At 38.4% G+C, this 12,279-nt stretch overlaps 2 protein-coding genes across 2 annotated transcripts; both read left to right on the plus strand.

Moving 5' to 3' along the window:
• Positions 1–379: 379 nt before the first annotated feature.
• Positions 380–6,146, plus strand: LOC127450667 (trichohyalin-like; the record flags this gene model as incomplete). Its single annotated transcript, XM_051714944.1, has 3 exons — positions 380–2,040; positions 4,881–4,947; positions 5,151–6,146. Coding segments are annotated over 3 exons (2,721 nt in total), but the record flags the coding sequence as incomplete, so codon positions are not given.
• Positions 6,146–7,578, plus strand: LOC127450668 (serine protease FAM111A-like). Its single transcript, XM_051714945.1, has one exon. The coding sequence runs from the start codon at positions 6,163–6,165 to the stop codon at positions 6,937–6,939; it is 777 nt and encodes a 258-aa protein (XP_051570905.1). The 5' UTR covers positions 6,146–6,162; the 3' UTR covers positions 6,940–7,578.
• The last annotated feature ends 4,701 nt before the right edge of the window (positions 7,579–12,279 follow it).

Here is a 12,279-nt window from a genome sequence, read left to right on the forward strand (position 1 = left end):
TGATGTACTCATTTTCCTTCTCGCTATTGTCTTTGGTATCGTTTGCAGAGAAGAGAAGCGATTTCAAAGCGTTGCACGTTGATTTGACGATACTTTCGTTCTAGTCTTTCTGCAAATCTGCTGAAATGTATCTGGATACCATGGCAATGACGTCATACGCTTGGCGCACACTTTTTGTCATCCTGTCAGTCAGCACAAGTAGAAATGCACCAATAAAAAATGTGTTTTCAACAATGAGCTGAAATAAGCCGATCCATTTCTTCGTGCAGCACGTGAAAATGTAAGCGAGTGTTTTTCTGTAATGTTCATTTATACAAATAGCCTATAAAAGATTATATTTTTTATGTAGTACAGCCCTTCAAAAGCTACATAACACAAAATTGACTCTTATTTACACAAATCAGAGAGAAAAAAGAGAAAGAGACAGCAGCAGAAGGAGAGACAGACAACAGTAGAAGGAGAGAGAGGAGAGAGACAGCAGCAGAAGGAGAGAAAGACAGACAGCAGCAGAAGGAGAGGGAGGAGAGAGACAGCAGCAGCAGGAGAGAGAGGAGAGAGACAGCAGCAGCAGGAGAGAGAGGAGAGAGACAGCAGCAGGAGAGAGAGAAGAGAGACAGCAGCAGAAGGAGAGAGAGGAGAGGGACAGCAGCAGCAGGAGAGAGACAGCAGCAGAAAGAGAGAGACAGCAGCAGGAGAGAGAGGAGAGAGACAGCGGCAGAAGGAGAGAGACAGCAGCAGAAGGAGAGAGAGGAGAGAGACAGCAGCAGAAGGAGAGAGAGGAGAGAGACAGCAGCAGCAGGAGAGAGAGGAGAGAGACAGCAGCAGCAGGAGAGAGACAGCAGCAGAAAGAGAGAGACAGCAGCAGGAGAGAGAGGAGAGAGACAGCAGCAGAAGGAGAGAGACAGCAGCAGGAGAGAGAGGAGAGAGACAGCGGCAGAAGGAGAGAGACAGCAGCAGAAGGAGAGAGAGGAGAGAGACAGCAGCAGCAGGAGAGAGACAGCAGCAGAAAGAGAGAGACAGCAGCAGCAGGAGAGAGAGGAGAGAGACAGCAGCAGGAGAGAGAGGAGAGAGACAGCAGCAGAAGGAGAGAGAGGAGAGAGACAGCTGCAGCAGGAGAGAGAGGAGAGAGACAGCAGCAGAAGGAGAGAGAGGAGAGAGACAGCTGCAGCAGGAGAGAGAGGAGAGAGACAGCAGCAGAAGGAGAGAGAGGAGAGAGACAGCTGCAGCAGGAGAGAGAGGAGAGAGACAGCAGCAGAAAAAGAGATACAGCAGCAGCAGGAGAGAGAGGAGAGAGACAGCAGCAGGAGAGAGAGGAGAGAGACAGCTGCAGCAGGAGAGAGAGGAGAGAGACAGCAGCAGAAAAAGAGAGACAGCAGCAGCAGGAGAGAGAGGAGAGAGACAGCAGCAGGAGAGAGAGGAGAGAGACAAGAGCAGAAGGAGAGAGAGGAGAGAGACAGCTGCAGCAGGAGAGAGAGGAGAGAGACAGCAGCAGACGGAGAGAGACAGCAGCAGAAAGAGAGAGACAGCAGCAGACGGAGAGAGACAGCAGCAGACGGAGAGAGACAGCAGCAGAAAGAGAGAGACAGCAGCAGCAGGAGAGAGAGGAGAGAGACAGCAGCAGAAGGAGAGAGAGGAGAGAGACAACAGCAGAAGGAGAGAGAGGAGAGAGACAGCAGAAGGAGAGAGAGGAGAGAGACAGCTGCAGCAGGAGAGAGAGGAGAGAGACAGCAGCAGAAGGAGAGAGACAGCAGCAGAAAGAGAGAGACAGCAGCAGCAGGAGAGAGAGGAGAGAGACAGCAGCAGAAGGAGAGAGAGGAGAGAGACAACAGCAGAAGGAGAGAGAGGAGAGAGACAGCTGCAGCAGGAGAGAGAGGAGAGAGACAGCAGCAGAAGGAGAGAGACAGCAGGAGAGAGAGGAGAGAGACAGCAGCAGAAGGAGAGAGACAACAGCAGAATGAGAGAGAGGAGAGAGACAGCAGCAGAAGGAGAGAGAGGAGAGAGAGCAGAGAGACAGCAGCAGATGATGGAAAGGAGAACAAGGTTGAGACTGTGTATGAAAACTGTGTAGGAGTAACTGAAAATGTAATTTTTGCATTTCAACATATTAAAAAAATTAATGGGGGGGCTCTGGGGACTAAGCCCCTTACCTTTTCCAACCCTAGCAATGCCCCTGGTTGATGCATACAGTATACATATCAATTATAATTCAATCAGTTATGCTTAACATTTAAATGCACAGAAAATGTTTATGTATATGATTATAGGTGAATGAGTGTTATGCTTACCATATTCTAGTAGTTAATCAATTTAATCTAGACCACACCTCAGTTATTCTTCAAACCAGGTAACCCCAGACCGGTTGTTTTTAATATGAAGAAGGTTTACATTATTTAGGTAAACAATAAAGACTCAGCTCTCAATTGTGAGATTTAAATCCGATTCTTTGTTTTTTCTTTGCAAGTATTTAACATAAACATAACCTAACCTAACATAAACCAATATACATCAGTGTTACGGATCAGGTTGCTTTAATTCGGTGTTTATACACATCATTTTATACTAATTCAGTTGTACCTAAAGGTTAACTCCCAAGCGCCGTTCACAGTGGTAACCCTGTCTCTCGAGGAGATCTTTTATTAACCCTCTGGGGTCTGAGGGTGTTTTGGGCCCTGGAGAAGTTTTGACATGCCTTGGCATTTGTGCTTTTTTCAGTTGCTTAAAAACATATTAATGGCTAAAGTCTGATAACACTGTATTCATCACAAACTGGGCTATAATAATATGTGAACAACATGTATGTACATGTTCGTATATTTAAGAAAATAACGTTTATGCGTGGTTTTTGAGAATTTATGTTTTAAGTCACTGAAATAAGGCCATATAACACATACTAAACATTTGTTCGCAAGACTTTTGAGAACTGGATCTTGTAGCCTAGAGTTTTTGCTACAAATTGATGTGAAAACCATCCTGATCACTCATTCATACAAAACAATGTAGTCATTTAACTTTTGTAAGACACTTTTAGTGTACCCCTCCCCTGAGAGAGAATGAATGTGAGGAGACTTAATGATTGAATGTATTGTTTGTAGTTTAATTTAAAAGTAATCTGACTATACATTTTCTTTACATAAAGACTTAACTTAAAAACTTTAGACTACACTACCATTTAAAAGTTTATAGATCTGTAAGATTTTATGTTTTTAAAAGAAGTCTCTTCTGCTCACCAAGGCTGTGTTTATTTGATCCAAAATACAGCAAAAACAGTGATATTGAGAAATATTTTTACAATTTAAAATAACTTTTCTATTTGATTATATTGTCAAATGCAATTTATTCCTGTGATCAAAGCTGAATTTTCAGCATCATTACTGCAGTCTTCAGTGTCACATGATCCTTTAGAAATCATTCTAATATGCTGATTTTCTAATATGGGCATATTTACAGCACATTTTACACATTTACACCTGAACAGATATTTACTAGCACAAGCTTCGTTGATGATAATGAGGCAGCATAAACACTAGTTAAAATATAATCTAAACATTCATATTATTTTTATATCATATTACATATCATATTTATATCATACAATTTAAATACCTGCTTTAGCCGAAACAACATTTAAATGTAACTAAAACTTGTCTATTAGGACATATTTCAATACTCTGAAACCTGGCTGGCAAGTCTGGAAATAGTCCAAAATGTTTATATAAAATAGCATGTCAACTAATGTACGTAAAACTAAATGATTTACTCATCCGGAATTGTATCCTCCGCTGGATCAAAACGCTCTTCAAAATGCAAACGTTCCTCGTTGGATTCCCGCTCTTCTTCTGAGGAAAATGTGAACTCTTCATCACTATCCAGGACCATCTGAAGAGCTTCCTCACATGTGTAGCGTGCCATCTTCCAAACACGCAGGAAAGTGAATGAATCTGATGATGAACTTGATGTTTTTTAAGGCACTGTTGGGGGTGTTCACCATTTGCATTGATCGCCTCAGCACATTACCGTATGAATAGCGCCCTCTGCTGGTGGGTGTGATCTCATTAGAGATAATGAGCTGAGCCCATAGAAATTGTACATCGCTTTGTTTCAAACAGATTACATTGCAGGAGAATATTTGTTTTAAATTTGAATTATTTTATTTAAAAGTAGACATTTTAAGCTTTCTTTAGACATATGTTTCATGTTTGTGTGTTAAATATTCGCGGAGTTTCAGTTCATTTTTGTGACGTGTTTCAGAAAGATGCTCGCGGAGACAGAGACAGCTGAAAGCGCACCCTGTTTATTTTCTTTATTTTGCAAAAGCACAAGGTTTTGATGTTATTGTGAGTGTACACAAATAAAAGTAAAGCCTTTATAGTCTCTAATGATGTCTTACACTTATCTGTATGCCCAAAAATGACGGAGTATTTTAAGTTTTTTCCACTGTTATGCGGAAAAAATCCAGCAGGACGCGCTGGCGCATCCGTCGACCCCTGAGGGTTAAAGGCGTTTTCTCCTGCCGATCACTTAAGAGCTGCTTGATGAGATTCTGGGATCAATAAGCTACTAGCAACCAAACAACCAAGATGGGCTGAATGGCCTCCTCTCATTTGTAAACTTTGTTCTTATAAAATACTGCATTTTTTTAAGCGTACGTTAATATATTGTGGTAAAGTGAGAGGGAAATATGATATATAGTCAATGTATGCAAAGCCATGATTGATTGGGATATTTAACAGTGTGGGAAAGTGCAGTTAAAAAAGGTACAACAGGTTTCCCAGAAAACACCAGGAGTGCAGCTAACCCATCTGGTAACAGGTATTTTAAGTGCATAAAGGCAAGAGTGTGGGGAGAGAGAGTTTAAAGTCCTGTTTCTCTTTCTTTAAAAGATCACCAGCAGAGAGGCTGGACCCCACAGAGCAGGGAGCTACAGCCTGCCCTGCACCGGATATTAAAGTAAGTTACAAAATAATAAAAGATTACAATGTATGTTAGTTTCATACATGCATGGTCATTTTCAGTCATAGTTATGCAATACCTCTAATAAATACCAGTAGTTAAAAAAGGGGGGCAGTGATAATGTTAATAAAGCTAATGAGAGGTAAGTAGCACAGATTGTTGTTTTCTAATGCTCGGTTTTGTTTTTTTCTTTTCGCAAGCCTGAGACTGAAGAGACATCACTTTGCACGGATGATGGGAAATCTCCTCCATACAAACGGACCAGAAGCCAGACCAAGGGATCGTTCACAATTCATCTTACAAACAATTCTTTAAGCGAAGAAAGCTTTTATGATGATGAAATCCTGTCGGATGTCTTGAACAAAAATTTTACGTTAAACAAGCTGAAGAGAAACAAAAAGAGAAACCAGCTGCTGATCACTGGGCAGAAATTCTTGACTGGAATTGTTCCTCTCCACCTGCCATGCAGTTTTATAACCAACCAAGAGTGTTTTAAAATTTTATTCATTGCAGGCGAGGAAGGGAGTAGTTGGAGGCAGGGTTGGGATCCAAACACACCTCAAAGAGTAAAACACATAGTTTTTTACATAGAGCCCAAAGGAAGAGCAAAGAGAAAAATCGTGAAAAACAATCACGTTAACCAACAGGGTGGAAAGCTGTGCGTTTATGCCTTTGAGGGGGAGACAGTTCTGCAGGCTTTGCACAGGGATGGCAGATTTGAGGACGTGGTTTTCAAAAAGAGGTGTCAACTGAGTGAAGTTGATACTAGTATAAATGTTGAAATGCATGTTTCTGTGAATATACTGGATAAGAGGAAGTTCACACTGATTGTTTCAAATGAAGATGTACCAGACAGTCAGCAGGTGCTCTGTAACACAGGGCCGAGCAGTAAGGCTACTGCTGATCATCAGGCTCCCAGTATAGCTACTGGTGAACCTCAGTCTACCAGTACAACTGCTGGAGATTCACAGCCTCCCAGTTCAGGTAATGGGGATTCCCAGCCTGACAGAACAGCTAGAGGTACAGGTGAAGTATACCACCTACCTGACACTGAAGGAGTGTGCGGGATCCTCAGATCTCAAATGGATGGTCTTATTAAGATAATGAATGAAAGAAAGAAAGAGACCAAAGATAATCGACCAATCAGGGAGCTGCCAGCCAGAGCTCATTACAAAAGTTTCTGTAACCTTTAAATATGAAAAGCCAATAAAAATGGCATGTGATTTATTCTATGTAAAGCAGATAGTTGCTCATAACAGAAGCTTTGACTATGCTTTACTCGAGCTTGATATATCCCAGGAGCACCCTCCACTCCCCCCAGCACTGATTGATATAATTGCCGTTCCTCAGACAAGTGGAGGGATTTGTATCATTGGTCACCCAGAAGGTAGAGTAAAGTCAGTTGATCTGTGTTCCATTATAAAGCCTGAGAACTGTGAAGCCAAAGCACAAGAGCACATTGCCTGCCATTCTGAAACACTAGATAAAATCGAAAATGAAAGATTTTATCAGGCACTTAGCGTCTACTCTTTTGACGTGCTGCAAGACAGAAAGCGATTGTGTTACAACACCTGTTTTTACCATGGCTCTTCTGGGTCTCCGGTCTTCAATGCCCAACATCGGCTGGTAGCCATGCAACAGGGAGGGCATGCATACCCACTGGTCTCGGGAAAGACACAGAGTGTGATCGAGTATGGCATCCACATGACGGCTATTCTTCAAAGCATGCTGCAGCACAAAATAGCTACCCTCTTGCTAAGGAAAATGTGCAGAATCTCTCTTGAGAAACCAGAGTTCAGATCTGTTCTGAAGCCACTGGTAGAATATGCATGCCGTCAATCAAGGACAAGTACAATCTTAAAATGCTGCTTGAAATCTGATCCGCAATGCTACGTGCTACTGGAGTCTCTGTCCAACAAAAGCAGTGAACTGGGTGCCCTGCTTACTGAATGCAAGAAGAATACAGAAAAACAGACTGATCTGCCATGAGTGTAGCCTTGGGGGTGTTGAAATTGATCTTGTGGCATACAGGATCACTCCTTTCATTTGTGAAGCCAACATCTAGCATTTCTGCTTCCTATAACGCTGTCCTATGATGGTCTGCCTATGTTCATATCCATTTTACTGGTAAAGCATTTTAACCATCCCCTCCCTTTCAATTTTTCAATATCCTAATATGTGATGTAACTTTTCAAATTGGGAAAAAACATTTTTTATACTGAACAAAAATATAAATGCAACATGCAACAATTTCAAAGATTTTACTGAGTTACAGTTCATTTAAGGAATTTAGTCAATTTAAATAAATTCATTAGGCCCTAATCTAATCTAATCTAATCAATGCGTATGGAAAATTTCTGGGATCTTTTATTTCAGCTCATGAAACATGGGACCAACACTTTACATGTTGCATTTATATTTTTGTTCAGTGTATATAGATTATATATATATATATATATGTATATGTAATAATGTACACTGATTGAATGGGCATGTCTCTCAGCTCTTTTGCTGTACCCCCTTTTTAGTGACTGGTGCAACATGTACAACTGTGCTTTTACAATTTTTACATGAATTTTAAAGAAATATGAATTTTTTTCTAATAAAGTTTTTATAATTTGACAAAAAACAAAAAAACAAAATTGTGCATTCTTGTCTTATAAAAGCGTATGATTTCAAAATTATTATTATTTAAATTATATCACAATCGTAATGAAAGCAAGTATGTGCCAGCACGCTGGTATTGATTCAGTTTTGCAATCTCTTCAATATTTTACCTGCGTGTGGTGTAGTAATATGTCAGTATGTGGCAGCAGCAGTCCAGCTGGTAAAAAGACGGTAGGCCTATTGTGCCTTTTTATATTATTATGTAACAATTATTATTTCATATATAATTATCTTTTTTTACAAATGTTCTCTTTTAAAATTATTTTTCTGGATTGCTAAAGTTCTTCATTTAAGAATATACATTTTTTGGTGAAAGAGTTTAGTTTTTCATTGAAGAATGGAAGTATTTTTGTGGAAGAGCAGAAGTTCTCTGTTGTCCCTCAGAAATAGTGCTGGATTTCCAAATTCTTAGATCTTCAGTTTGAGGTGGCGTCAACCTCCTCCCGGTGGGGGTGGGGAGCTGAGGTAGGCTAGACAGACTATTGGAGGGGCTGCTCTATGTATCTTGTGTGCACACATAACTCTAGTTATTCTTTCTCTTAAACAATGTGCAAATATACCGGTCAAAAGTTTTGAAACACTCATTCTTTATTTTATATTTATATATATATAGATATATATATATTCACATTTTAGAATAATAGTGAAGTCATCACAACTATGGAATAACATAAATGGAACTATGGGAATTATGTTGTGGCTAAACAAAATCCAAAATAAATCAAAACTGTGTTATATTTTAGCATCTTCAAAGTAGCCACCCTTTGTCTAGAATTTGCAGACATGTACTCTTGACATTTTCTCAACCAACTTCTTGAGGTATCACCCTGGGATGCATTTTAAACAGTATTGAAGGAGTTCCCATCTATGTTGGGCATTTATTGGCTGCTTTTCTTTATTATTTGGTTCAAGTCATCAATTTCAAAAACGTTTTTGTTTTTATTAAATATTAGTTTTATAATGAAATAAATTAATATGGTGGCACAATTATATTTTTGTCTACAAAACTAATTTCAAACATTTAAGCATACACCTTCAGATCAAAAGATTTTTAAGATCATGAGAAACATTTCAGTGTATACAGAAAGATATCGTTTTAAACTTTACTGATAGCAGCTCACTGGTGCAACACTAAATAAATAAATAAACGAATAGCCTAACTAATGCTAAATAATTATGAACAATAATACTAAAAAACCATCGGTTAATAAACAGCTAATCACTTTAAATCAGAGAATGTACTGTAGGCTATTTTAAAATATTTGCACACAAAAAGAAAACACCGCAGCAACAGACACACTATTCAAGCTAAACACTAAAACTACTAAGTTTTAAATACACCTTTTCTTTGCTGTAGCAGACTGAGGCTGTATATGCATTTAAATAAAATTTAGCCTCAATTAAAATACATCCAATCTGCCACAGTGGCCAATATTCATCAAGGGTTTTACACCAATTTGCAATTACCAACACTTTTTTTTCTGAAAAGAATAAATGAAGAACTGCCCTATATCCATTTTCGTTGTTTTTGTTAAATGGATGTTTTTGTTTGTTTGTTTGTTTGTTTGTTTCTTAGATACTATTCATTCCTATTGCACTACATAAGGCCACTTGCCAGGAGTAAATCTAGGCTATAGTGATATCTGGAAATGTGTGGAATTGACATTTCACTCGTTTTGCTATGAAACTTTTCAAATGTACAAATAAGCTGAAAACAATGAATGCGGAATGACTTCCTCATCATACCCCGCATCTTTAAATCAAACTCTACGTGCTGTGAGTTCCGCATGTTCACTTTAATTTTGTATATTATTCAATTTAGAAAGTGTTGGTAATTGCATATTGGTGTAAAACACCTTGATGAATATAGGCCAGTGTTACAGACTTCAAAATGATCCTATTAGGCCTAATATAAAAACACTTATTTCAATTAAATATTCAAAGGGCTGTCTTTTTCTGCTATTAGAAACAAACCATGGCGCATATATATATATATATATATATATATATATATATATATATATATATATGTATATGTATAGGATGCTAAAAGTTCAACCCGCTGACAGGCTGTATATTTGATAAAACAAAAACAGGTAACACTTTACAATAAGTGTCCCTAGTTACAGTGTATTTACATAGTAGCTACTCAGTAACTATATCTGTAGTTACACAAATACAGTGTAATTCTGCATTGTTACAATGTACTTAATGTTTAAAAACACACAGTATAAGTGCACAACTGTAACTACATTTGTAACAATTTTTTTTTTTTGCAATGTAACTGCTGTTACACAATTATTACTCACAATAAAACCATATTTAGCTTTTTAAAAATGAATTGGGACCTGTAAGATTTATATGTAATCACATATATAATAATTATAATTAATTAATTATATTTATTTATCACACAGTATACGTTTGCACATATACAGTGAAATTCTTTTTTTTTTTTACATATCCCAGCTAAGCTGGGGTCAGAGTGCAACATATATAATTCACACTCATGTAAAAAAAAAATGTAGTTACAGTTGTGCACTTATACTGTGTGGTTTTTAAACATTAAGTACATTGTAACAATGCAGAATTACACTGTATTTGTGTAACTACAGATGTAGTTACTGAGTAACTACTATGTAAATACATTGTAACTAGGGACACTTATTGTAAAGTGTTACCCAAAAACTCAATAAATGTTCTTGAGTAAAAAGTTTACAATGTTTATTTCTATATACTCTATAAACCTAAATCACAGCATGAATATCATAAAAGCAGTACACTCAAGAAGATGTCAACTGATTAAAACATTTCGGCATCAATGTTATGTGTTCTCCTTTACGGACCAGCGTGATGCACAATGACACTCACACGACAATCCTAAAAATTAACATTAAAATGCTCATTCTGAATTCATTGTATTTGCTTAAACAATACTGAATTTCAGCAAAGTTTGTTTTACATTTACTCTACACAGGACAAATATTCATAGAGAGTTCATCTTGATTACAATGTAGTTTTAACCGCTCATCCACTGTGTTAGAGAAATTCCTCCTCTTCATCACAGAACAGCCCAAGTTTTTTCAATCTCATTCTTCATCAGACAGAGCTTGACGAACACTTTATCCTTTAAAGTCAATGGAAATCAGCCTGCAAGTGATCAGACAGTCTCTACATCTGCGTTAGTCCTGTCAAGAAATGTAATAAAAAAGTGGAAAACTGTTTAGGGTGAGAGAAGAGGCTCTGAGTCTGCCCTTTAGATGGTAGCTTGCTCTCCTTTGTAACATTTCTCCCAAAGCAACTAAAAGAATTCTCCTAAATCTCCAGAGGACCCCTCTGTCAAGCTCCTGAAGTTTGCAGACGACACCACTGTCATCGGCCTCATCCGAGATGATGATGAGTCTGCATACAGAAGGGAGGTTGAACAGCTGGCTGTCTGGTGCAGTCAAAACAACCTTGAGCTGAACACGCTCAAAACGGTGGAGATCATTGTGGACTTTAGGAGGAACACCCCAAAGCTGTCTCCCCTCACCATTCTAAACAGCGTGTGGCAGCAGTGGAGTCATTCAGGTTCCTGGGAACTATCATCTCACAGGACCTGAAGTGGGAGACCCACATTGACTCCATTGTGAAAAAGGCCCAGCAGAGGTTGTACTTCCTTCGCCAGCTGAGGAAATTCAACCTGCCACAGGCACTGCTGATACAGTTCTACTCAGCAGTCATTGAGTCTGTCCTCTGCACTTCAATAACTGTCTGGTTCAGCTACGAAATCAGACATCAGAAGACTACAAAGGATAGTTCGGACTGCTGAGAGGATTATTGGCTGCCCCCTGCCCCCCTTCAAGAACTATACACTTCCAGAGTGAGGAAAAAGGCTGGAAAAATCACTCTGGACCCCACTCACCCTGCCCACTACCTTTTTGAACTGTTGCCTTCTGGCCGACGCTTCAGAGCTCTGAGCACCAGAACCGTCAGGCACAGGAACAGTTTTTTCCCTCAGGCTATCCATCTCATGAACAGTTAAAACTGCGCCTTTGAGCAATAATTAATGTGCAATACACAGTTTAGTCTTTTTTTATATTTATCCAACACATCCAACCTCATCTGCCAACCCTAACCCTCTAAAAAAAAAAAAAAAACATTTGCACTGTACATAACAGATAACAGATTTGTATTAGATTTGCACTATGTGTCTATGTATGTATGTACGTGTGTATATAATAATTATTATTATTTTTTATTATTATCTATGTCTTGTTGTTGTATTGTTTGTGCACTGGAAGCTCCTATCACCAAGACAAATTCCTTGTATGTGTAAGCATACTTGGCAATAAAGTTGATTCTGATTCTAATTCCAAACCAATATTGCTTCATCTACCACAAGGCAGATTCCACATTGAGTCATTCTCCGTAACTGAGGTCAGTCATAGGAACACTCACAAAAATAACGTACAACTTTTTGTGACAAGTCTTTGTTACATAACAGTAATAGTATATATAGTAACTGCCTTCAATGCTAAATTAAGAGCAAGTTTAACTAAGAGCAAGTACTAATATATATATATATATATATATATATATATATATATATATATATATATATATATATATATATATATACAGTGCTTTGAAAAAGTATTTGCCCTGTCTGATTTTCTGCAT

The sequence above is a fragment of the Myxocyprinus asiaticus genome, chromosome 13 (assembly GCF_019703515.2).
Source record: "Myxocyprinus asiaticus isolate MX2 ecotype Aquarium Trade chromosome 13, UBuf_Myxa_2, whole genome shotgun sequence".
NCBI classification, from domain to species: domain Eukaryota; kingdom Metazoa; phylum Chordata; class Actinopteri; order Cypriniformes; family Catostomidae; genus Myxocyprinus; species Myxocyprinus asiaticus.

What these genes read in the sequence shown, in the direction of transcription:
- LOC127450668 (XM_051714945.1), top strand. Translation starts at nt 6,163, where the DNA reads ATGGCATGTGATTTATTCTATGTAAAGCAGATAGTTGCTCATAACAGA.